Genomic DNA, 11,539 nt, shown 5'->3' on the forward strand with positions numbered 1-11,539 from the left:
AATCGAGGATTTCTGGTGCAATGCAGTTGGGAAGAGTGGTTATTGTCTATGACTTTTTTTTTTTCTCGTACTAAATCCGATTGATGATGGATTTTTGATTGATTCTATGCGTAAGCAGCGATATCAACTGTCTAATGATTCAAGGGTGATTTGAAGGGCAATACGAATGGATGATGAGTTTTTTTTTTTTTCCTTTCTCCTTTCGATTCCGGTGTGTGTGTGTGTGTGTGTGTTGTGTGTATTTTTTTTTCTGTTGTTGTTGGAAATATGCTTTTCTGTCTTGTGTGTAAAATGCGTACTGAAATTTTTGCTGCAAAAGTGTATGTACATAAGATAGGCACTAACTCCAGAGTTGTACTAATCTATGTGTATGAGACACGGAAGGTAAATAATGAGATGATACAGCAGTGGGAGAGATGATCCTCAAATGGGTGCTTTACTTATAAGATGATGGATTTATAAGCCCATAAACTGAGGGAAAAAACTTGTTCTAATTTGGTTAAAAAAGAAAAAACGTAAAAACAAAAACAAAAAATACAAACCATAACCGATGTTGTGTTACGGCAACAAGAAAGAAAGACAGAGAGAGAGAGAGAGAAAGAGAAAAAGAGAGAGAGAGAGAGAGGGAGAGAGAGACAACTGAGCGAAAAAATAAATAAATAAAAAAAAAATTAATCTGACACAAAATGAAGAAAAGACAAAACCACTCACTCACGCACATCACTAAAATTGTTTTTTCGTTCATTTTCTTCTTCTTTTAAAAATTGCAATCAAATTTCATCAATTACAATCCACAACTTATTCAACCACAACTTAACCAATATTCAACATATTCACATAGAACAAAATGTAGCAACAAACTACAAATTGGGGTAACACAACAAACTAACTTCTGCTGGTATGTATCACCTACTCTTGTACTGTAAATCCAACTTTACTTCTAAAACCTTTAAAATGTCACCGTACCAAACATCCCTATGCACAACTAGAGACAAACAAAGCACTTCAAACATTCCCCACAAAGCCCCTCAAAGAAATAAGGTCTTGAACTTCATAAACCATAAACTATAGTGTGCTTATAAAGTTGCGTATTACAACAAAAAAGTAACGAGTCAATGGTATCCCTATGCAAGGGTTCTTAGCAAAGAGAAAAACTCCTTAGGTGATCTTCTTACAATTTAGTGACTGTGTTTGTTTAGCTTTCCGAGATCGACTTAAGCCACCACATCTCCAAGGCGTTGCAAGAACTTCCTTTTCTGATCTGCTCCGTCATTTGAGAGGCAAAAATTTCCCCCCCAAAAAAAAGAGCAAAATGGTCAATTATGGGGCAATTCGGATAAACAAAATATTTTCGGAGAATGCGCGCGTCTTTGGGGCTCTTTTTTTTTTTTTTTTTTTTTTTTTTTTTCTGGGTTCATATGCACGACCAGAACACCACGGAGTTGTAGTGCCGATCACGTGATGGACTTAGTCAGTACTCACTGATTGTTAATTTACTTTTGCGTACCAATGACTTGCAAATTTGAAAACAAAGGGGCTTGCACTAACTGAAATGTCAGGAACCATCAAGCTTTGAAATAAAGCTAAGTTATCGCATGCCGCTGATCAAGATGTATCCACTTTTTGGTGAATAAATCGAGAAAGCGAATGCGTTAAAATTTATCGAAAACTTCCCCAACCCCCACCTTCTATTAGTAAAATGCATCGTAACGTCTACAAATGGAATTCCTCCTTACATGTAAATAATCGAAATATGAATAAAACGATGGAAATACAATTTGTTCTTTGTTGTAAAGGTATTTAGTAGGTATCACCTTTTTTTTTTATATTTTTTTTTTTTTTTTTTTTGTTCTTAAAAATTCGGATAAACGTTATCTATTCAACTAGCGCATTGTCTTATTCCTTTTAGCGGATGGCATTTCTTTGCTGACCAAGCAATCACTCTTGATATGCCAATACACCATTGAAATTGGTATCCATGATACTCTGATATCTCATCATACTGACAAGATGCGTATCCAATATCTGGATCAACTTGACATTCAGTACAATCTTTATCAATTTGTACACATTCATGTTCCTGTGAACACCTCTTATCAATACATGTGTCCTGGTTTGATTTCCTTGTTTTCATCCGACCCAAAAGGTTCTTCTTTTGCCGCAGACCTACTACCTCATCATTCTCCTTGTGTTCTAGTGTCAACTCCTCAAGCATCTTACAATAATCTTTATTTTTATCATATACTATGCCGTCTGATAAAGTAAGGTTGTTTTTAAATTTGTCATACTCAATTTCAATATCATCATTGATCAGCACTATTACTGGTATAGGCACATTTGATCCTTTTAACCATAATCCTTTAAATTTAATATCCTTGTTTCTGTCCCTGTAAGTTACGCCATACAATTTAGTAAAACATATCAAATTATAATCAGGTACTTCCTTAATTAAACTTAAATTATAATTATTTTGTAAGAACTCACTCCCTTCAATAAATTGTAATAGCATAGTTACAAACATAATAATAACTGATAGCATCTTGATAGTCGTCACTGAACTTAGTACTTTATTTGTAAATGCCCAGCACTCAACTTAAAACAAATCAATTTGCAGTTGTTTTGTATACAACTGGCCCAATTCTAGTCTTGTATAACTAGTTTTAATATCTATACTGTCGTTTGTATAGATATAGCCGTGTATAGCTTCATTGAGATCTTCTATATTATTATTTGTATAAAATATGATTGATGTATATTAATGGATCAAGATTATTCTTCTATATACTGTGTTGATATGAATTTGACCCATTTACAATCTTTTTATCTTTATTTCAAACTAGTGCGACATAATTGTTCATACTGGTGCGACATTTGTTTTTCATATTAAAATGGCTTTTGCTTTCTCTTTGGGCGGGTTGACAGTGACTAGTAACCGTAAAAGTTTATCAGTACAAAGATGGTATTGATCATGATACTCCTCATCAACTGTGTCTTTGGCAAAAAGCAAAAAACGTTTGCAGGCGTTGAAAACAAATGACATCGAAGATCGATACCAGTAACATGTTACACAAATGAAGATTTACAAACGGTTTTGATTTATTCAACGGGGTGGTGGTTACCTCAATCATAAATTGATGGGTGAAGTGCCACTAGTCCACGTGAAAGTTCCAAAAACTACTCCTGCTTTGAACTTTGGAATTGTAGCTACATTTTGCACCACCTAAAAAACACATGAAATAGTTGAATCGGTTGAATCAGTTTTACAACGCATGCGTGAAGTGGATAAATCTCCAATGTTTAAAAAACCAGAAATTTGGTGTGTAAATGATCTTATGTGAATGTAAAGAGGCAAGAATTGGAGCCAATCAGTAAAGATCCTCTAGCAAAACTTTGGATCGTCTATTGTTTAGGGTCATAGAAATAGGGGGAAGTGGGGGCATAATCCATCAATTCATGAGTTTTATATTCACCAAATTGTTTATTGGTAATTTAAAATATTTGTAGGTTCCATTTTCCGCTGTTCTAGACTCACTTATAATTTAACACACAAAACTCAAACAATAGAGAAATTATAATTTCTGAAACAATAGGCTAAAAAGACAAAAAGCTTAAAAGTTTGTCAAAAAATAATTACCTCATTATAGACATATTGTAAACAAAACTTATACTCTACCCAAGACAGCAAGATTGGAAGGAGCCAATGGGTTCCAAAAGAGGAAGCTTTCGACTCAATCGAGGGAAGAGTTCCAACCTACTTTGTTTGAATACAAAATCACATGGGAAGTCCAAGCAAGCTAAACGGGCCAAACCAGTGAAACTGCGCCTCTTTTACTATTCATTCCAAATGTGCCTGTTCGTCAATCTTACAGTCTAAATATCTGGGGATTGGGGGTGGTAATTTTAGACAGGTCTTTCTTACCATGTCTCATAACCATTCAAATCCTGTTTCTTCGTTCTTGCCCCTCGTTGTCTAATCTCCTGTAAATATTTGCCCCACCTTTGATTTTTAACCGCTCGTTTGCAAAAAAGAAAACAAATAGTATAGCACAAAAGCACAAAGAGACAAGACTAATGCAAAATCGGCTAAACTTGAATGATTTTGCACAGATTGACGACGATTAGCCCAATTAACCACTGACAATAGCTACGAAAAAGACAGCAACTTGTCCCGTGAGAAGGTTAGATTTACATTTCGCAAATCATTTTTTCAAAAATGTTGCCAATTGAGTATGTGCATGTACCTTAAAGGATAAAGACCTTTCTTTTTGATGTGGTACCTACAGCATTTGTTAGACGCAACTCATTTGAGTCCTACTTTGAGACGTTGCAGATCTTTCCTTGGTGGAGGGGGTTAACGCCAATATCGCTAAGGCACATAGTTTCCAACTGTTTTCATTTTCCACCAATGTATTAGGTGTAAAAAGAGGGACAATGGAAAGTTGCTTTCATAATGGTTGAGGCAAATTTGTGCATTGACATTTACCACATTGTACATCATCAAAATCGATTGTTTTATTTGTGTATTGTGTGTTTCGGTTTTAATCCATTGGATCGTACGGCCACAAAATAAACAGTGTAACGTATAGGCAAGAGCTGAAAGGAAAAGTGTTTATCACAGTGAGTAAGTGAGTAACGAACTCAACCTGTTGGCCTGCGATTCCAATTGTGTGAAGCTCACTCAACTATGCACAAGCAGATCTCAGAAGGATCGTAAAACACGAGTAAGGAAAGAAACACCGTGGACACCATTAGACCACAACCCACAATAGCAATCGTTGCAAATAATGTACCAGAGTTGGTAACGGGATTTACATGATGAAGACTTTATTGTGCCGCAAAAGGCGGTAACTTTTTAAAAGATCTGCTTTTGAACCCTAAAGATAGAAAAAAAAGACCACACTTTCGGGCCCACTTAAATTTACCATTCCTATGGCCTGTATAATCGTGGCGGTGTGGCGTATCTTTTACTATATTACGATAAAAAATTACGAGAAAAAACTCGAGTTTATCTAACCAAGTACAATTCAATCATTTTACAGTCAATTGAAGCTTTATTAAATAAATATTGAATCATGGAGAGGTTGGCGAAACTAGCTCAAACGCCAAAAGTGGGTAGAATTAGGGGGAGAGAAGAAGGCAAAGCCTCAAATGAATTGGGGTATTATCGGTTTAACAATCCCGTACTTTCTTCTCTTCTTTTCAAAACTGGACAAAAAAAAAAGCCAAAACTTTATTTCAAAAAATATGTTAAAGAATGAGAGTTATCCTAGACCCAAATTAGGCAAAGTTAATGAATTGAGAAGGTACAAAAGTAAGACACTGTTGAAATTGGGTGATGATCACCTATTCTTCAGCTTGTAATTGGATTTTTCATTTTCACATTGTTTGTAGCGCTTGGTTGGAGTTTTTTTTTTCTGTGGTTTTGTTTTTAGTGATGTGTATCAGAGAGAGGTTTTTAGATTTGGATCATAAGTTTGAGTGATGTTTCTTTGAACACTTTGAATAAAAAAAAATAACCCACCAAGAATGGGTGGGACCCATCTTGTTAGCTTTGAAGTCCAAACGAAGCTTTCTGTCAGCTTGTGGTATACAATACTTCACCAAGTATCAAAACTTATTTCATTTATCCTTTCATCAACACATTCATGTGATTTGTCGGAACGGAAAATAGTTTTGTACAAAAGTACAATATCACACAAGACAGTGACAATAAAAACACAGAACACCAAGTAAGAAATACATATGTGGAGATGATTACAACACATACACAATTTCCCTTCAAAACAATGGAGATTGTCCAATTTGTCGTCCCATGCCAACAATAGGCATCACTTTAATAGGCAATGAAAAAACAGCAAATTACACAATAGAAAACTAAACAACAATTGGGAGGAAAAAGAACAATAACGTTATACCCGTTTATTGTTGTTTTGGAAATTATTGGAGATTGACGATGAAACAATTGGAAATAATTTTAGACCAAGAGAAACAATAGGATTCCCTTCTGGATGGGCATTTATGGTTATGAGCATTGGTTAAAAAAAAAAAGGAGGGCGGTTAATAATTTGTAAATCCCTTTCTTTTAAATTGTGTTTTGGTTAATAATTACACAAACCTGGTAATTAATATGGGACCCAATCCTGTATATAGCTCTCTTTTGTGCTGTGTATTGTTGTTTCAAAAATAAATAATTTTAATTCCATTATTCTAGACGCCTCCTAATTGAAAGGATATTATACATACTGATATACATATATAAAATGTATAGTTTATATATGTATATATATATATATATATACAGATTTTGTATCTTACGACAAAAATGTCTTAAACTTTGAAAAATTTTAGAATACATATATATATATATACATATATATACATCTATCTATCTTGTTTGATCTATATCGATCATCAATTGAATTGCAACATCCTTTAGCAACTGCAATCTGCGAAGTTACAATCAATTGCCCCACTTGATACAAAACGGCACCAAAAATAGAATCACTCAACAATCGAATCTGGGTCCACAATTGAAAAACCTGTCAAAGTTGTATCACATAGAGCACATACAAACCGAAAATTCAATCACCCACATAGCATAGTATCACCATAAAATCACCATGATGACAATGATGACGACAACGCCGACGACGACAACAACAACAAGTAATAACCACAACAAATCATTCAGGACAAAATTGAAAACAATCAAGAAGGAATTGATATCAACAACAAATACACTAACCAGATCCAAATCATCTACATCTCCCTCAACTATCAGCTCTTCTTGTTCTTCATATCCATCTTCAATGGCATCTTTATCATCACCATATTCAAGCTTACAAGCAAGTCCATATTCAAGCAACAATACATCACCTAGATCAGTAGTATCGTCTACATTTTCGTCATTTGTACAATCGACACCCGATTTGAACCACGAGCAACCACCGCCCCAACAACAACTACATTCCTCGTCGTCTAGTTTTAGGTACCGAAGTCAATCATTATCACAATCATTTGCCAAAATTACACAACAGAGTAACAACAAAAGCAACAGTGGATCCCATTTTCATTTACCTTTGCATACTCATCATCATCCTCAACAACGGCAACAAAGTAGTACTATGACACTGCCATATGAATCCACGTTTGATACGTGTATACCATTAGACTATGATCATTTCACATACACAAACATCACGTCACCCAAACTCCCACCTAAAGAAGAAGAAAGAGGAGTGGGAGGTGAAGATGATGGTGAGGTTGGCGATTTTTACTACGGTGTCAATAACCCCGACAGTTTCAACTCAATCCAGGAAGAGGTCATTATCCCACCTTTACCCGACATCAATGAATTTAACACTAGGTATCAACAACGTCAACTTAGTACCAGTAACAACAGTATCATCACTGCCAACAATTCGAGCACCAGTTTGAATAAATATAACTCAGGAATGAGTCGCAACAACAGTATCAATATGAAAAGTACTGGTGGTGTTGGTGTTGGTGTTGGTGTTGGTAATGGTGTTGGTTCTATTAATATGAGTAGAAGTTTGAGTATGGCAAGTACTTGCACTACTGCTAATCTACCACCAAGTACACCACTGTCTTTGACTCATTTTAAAACTAGTTCCTTTGATGTTTATGGTAGAGGAGTACAAGATGAAGAACAAGATGGTGATGATGATTTGGCTATTAATATTCTAAATGTTATTAACCAGAATGAGATAACTTGGGATATTTGAGAAATCTTTCTCTAGTTTTATGTTGGGGTTGTGTTTTTCAGGGTGATGGTGTTTTGCTTTTATTGATCTGGTATTGATAATTTACTAAACACAATATAAAAAGTTAGCCTTGTCTATTTTCTCCAATGCCAGGAGCCCCCTAATCCTGTCAGTCCATGAGTATGTCTTTTTTAATTCTTTGGAAATCTTCAAGTTTTCAATACTTGATATTCAAAAAACCCCATTTGTTTTGGGATTCAAATACCTACATATATACATATATATATTATGAATATACAATGAGATAGATTATTTTTTTACTGAAAACACTAATGATACGAAATTGTGTATGAAACCTGTGATGCGTTGCAAGAGGGGATAGGGGGATAAACAATAGGTTATAAAGTCTAGTACAAACGTACTACGATTGGAATTCGGCAACCAACGGAATCAAACAGATGGAGAAAGACGGGTGGTCCATAAAACTAATTGAATGAATGCCGCTATCATATCCCGTTGTAGCTTCTAAGAAACCTTGTCGGACATTTCCTATTTTGATATATACACCATCTGCCTGCGGCTCACACATAGTTAAACAACAAAGAGATGCGCTTTTTTTTTTCGTTTTTTTCTTCGTTTTTGCTGCAGTTCTACAGATTTTTGTGGGGGTGAAAGTCAGACCACTCTTGGGGGGGGAACCAACAGCAAGTGCAATTAGAAGTTGACCCTGCTAGGAGATTTCTGGTGATTTTACTGGAATTTAGGATTTGGTGTAATGTGCAAACTTCTGAAAATTGTAGTAGTCAATTTCCGATGGAAAAGATGGTGGGGTCAAGAAATAAGTAGATCTAGGTACAAAGAATTAGGGGAGTGAAGGGACAAAGAGATATAATGTCACCGCAAAAAGGGGTTGAAGGATAGTTCTATCTATATTTAAAGTTGATGTGTATATAGCTGAGTTCTATATCTGTTTTCCGAGGATAAAAACGGAGGAGAAATTAGTAGAGTCATGGAAATTTTGCTTCTTATTTAGATGACTTATGAAGACACTAAAACTTGATAAAAATATCCGGTGCGGGTTTTAACAATTTTTAAGAGCAAATGCAGTTTTCTCCTGCGCACTCCACACTTTAACTCCTCCAATTGCATTGATCTGAAAAGTGGATTGTGTCGTGAGTTACGGATAAGCTTAATGGTTGGGCATGAGTTTGGGCGTTTTTACGTTGTAGTTTTGTACGTTCTAGAAACATTGATCAATTCTCTGGTGACTGATTTTATCCAGCGGTTGAAACTAGAAAATCAACCAACAAAAAAATATACACGCACAATACAGATTACAAATTATTTTTGACTGTTTAAAGAAAAAAACAAGATTTTTAAGAGGGTACAGGTATATATACTTTGATGTTAAGTAACCTACCCCAGACTATTTCATAGTACATATGCATATGTTGTGTTTAGTTGTGTATATGACATCATTTGAGAGTTAATTGTGACAGTAATAGTAGTAGTAGTAATATATATATCGTATAAGTTCAATTTTTACTCAACAAAAAAAAAAAAAAAAACAATCTCAACCCACTTTACAGAACAATTATTTTTTTATCTTATAAATTTTTCAATCTTGTATATTATAAGAGCAGGAAGGACCCCCCCACCAACCAATTGAAATATATATTTATACGACAGTATACCCGCCATTAGTATCCACTGCCGACCATCAAAATAGATCTTTATTGCCTTATACCCTTTGCACTACATTTGGCAACTAAAAACTACATCTTAAATCAACCTAATACTATAACCACCATCATCATTATATCATTTCTATTATGCAATCTGTTGACCAGATAAACCATAGACATGAGCATAACAGTAACAACGGTCATTCCATAACTCCTTATCCAAGTATACTACATAATCATCATGAAAATATTAGTCAAACCACTATATCCAATTCCAATGATGCAACCACTACTACTACCAGCACTGTACACAGAGTAGAGGCATCGAATTCAACATCCACGTCGGCAATATCTGCACCAGCAGCAGAAACTACATCCACAAGTGTTTCCACTGGTTACGCTTCAACTCCATCATTTCCACCTACAGTTTCACCATCATCACTCAATATCCATCGCAGACATAGGCTTAGTGTATCGCATGAAGATTTAGACTTGCAATCAGCTGATCCTGGTACCATTAGAATCGACTGCAGTGGTGCCTTCATTGCTAATGATGATTTATTACGAAGCTCAATAACGGTTGAAGATGACAATGCTACATCATCATCCCCTTCATCTTCAAATACACTGACACCGCCATCATCAAGCACATCTTCAGACTTGGATGATGATGAATTGGCAGATGGTATCTTGGTAAATGGAGAGCATCGTCTTCGCAATGGAGTCATTACCAAAAACAATATCAATTTACCACAACATAATGATGAAATTATACACATATCGGTTGATATTGGTGGTACATTGACCAAATTGGTATATTTCAGCACATCGACATCCTCGAGAAACAACAATAGCAACAATACTGGTGGTAAATTACATTTTAGGGATTTCCAAACTGAAAACTTCAAAACTGAAGCACTAAGATTTATGATCCATTTGATTTCAAAATCAATATCACAACACAATTCACAACCTCCCATCACATATATCATGGCCACTGGTGGTGGTGCTCATAAATTTTACAATTTAATGACAAAAACGTTTAGAAAACGTAAATTACCCATGCAGATTATAGCCAAAGATGAAATGGCTTGTTTAATTAAAGGATTGGACTGGCTCATTACCAAGATTCCTCAGGAAATTTTCACTTATGATTTAAATGATCAATGCACTAGATTTCAACCACTACAATCAGAACTGGAAATATACCCCTATTTATTAGTCAATATAGGATCAGGTGTATCTATGATCAAGGTGACAAAAGCTGGTCCCGACGGATTTGAGAGAATCGGCGGTAGCTCGTTAGGAGGTGGTACTTTGTGGGGACTTCTTTCCCTCTTAACTGATGCTAAAGATTACAACGAAATGTTGGAAATGGCCCAGAGGGGAGATAATGAGAATATCGATTTATTAGTTGGAGACATTTATGGCCTGAATTATAACAAGATTGGCTTGAAAGCGAACCACATTGCTTCATCATTTGCCAAAGTTTTCAAAAAATTGCGATTCAATAATAAACCAATGACCACGGCAGAAAAATTGTCACAATTTAAACAAGAAGATATCGCGCGAAGCTTGTTGTTTAGTGTCAGTAACAATATTGGACAAATTGCCTATTTACATGCTTTAAGGTTCAATTTGAAGAGAATATATTTTGGTGGACTGTATATTCTGGGTCACATGCAAACTATTCATACATTGAGTTATGCTGTTAATTTCTGGTCAAAGGGAGATATGCAGAGTTATTTTTTGAGACATGAGGGGTATTTGGGTAGTGTTGGTGCGTTTATGATGGGCCCCGCTCCTGAAGAGAATGGAAAGGCGAAACCAATTGCTACAAAGTTCAATGGAGTGAATGCAATTGGCAGTGGAGAAAAGGATTAATTTTGCGAGGCGTATGTTGTAAATGTCGTGGCTAATGGATTTTCAGAAGGTTTGCATTCAGTCGGCTTTATGAAATATAGAAGAACGGGATTACAAAAAAAAAAACTTTTGATGATAATGGATACTTTGAAAGTATAAACAAGTGAGGTCTATGTTAGTTCCCTTTATACACTATCTTATTTATTTTATTCTTTGCTTTAGTCACTTCTATATGTGTTTATTTCATCATTTATATTCATTTTAATT

At 35.2% G+C, this 11,539-nt stretch overlaps 3 protein-coding genes across 3 annotated transcripts; 2 read left to right on the plus strand and 1 right to left on the minus strand. All coding sequences in view use genetic code 12, as the record gives it.

The window, feature by feature from the left end:
• Positions 1-1,879: 1,879 nt before the first annotated feature.
• CPAR2_602030 (uncharacterized protein) lies at positions 1,880-2,539 on the minus strand (the record flags this gene model as incomplete). Its single annotated transcript, XM_036807956.1, has 1 exon — positions 1,880-2,539. One exon carries the CDS (start codon positions 2,537-2,539, stop codon positions 1,880-1,882), a length of 660 nt encoding a protein of 219 aa, XP_036662969.1.
• A 4,081-nt stretch (positions 2,540-6,620) lies between these two features.
• On the plus strand, positions 6,621-7,745 carry CPAR2_602040 (uncharacterized protein; the record flags this gene model as incomplete). The annotated part of the gene is made up of 1 exon (XM_036807967.1): positions 6,621-7,745. The coding sequence occupies one exon, from the start codon at positions 6,621-6,623 to the stop codon at positions 7,743-7,745; it is 1,125 nt and encodes a 374-aa protein (XP_036662970.1).
• A 1,811-nt stretch (positions 7,746-9,556) lies between these two features.
• Positions 9,557-11,293, plus strand: CPAR2_602050 (pantothenate kinase; the record flags this gene model as incomplete). The annotated part of the gene is made up of 1 exon (XM_036807978.1): positions 9,557-11,293. One exon carries the CDS (start codon positions 9,557-9,559, stop codon positions 11,291-11,293), a length of 1,737 nt encoding a protein of 578 aa, XP_036662971.1.
• Positions 11,294-11,539: the final 246 nt, after the last annotated feature.

Source organism: Candida parapsilosis, contig 005504, assembly GCF_000182765.1.
Source record: "Candida parapsilosis strain CDC317 annotated contig 005504".
NCBI lineage: Eukaryota > Fungi > Ascomycota > Pichiomycetes > Serinales > Debaryomycetaceae > Lodderomyces > Lodderomyces parapsilosis.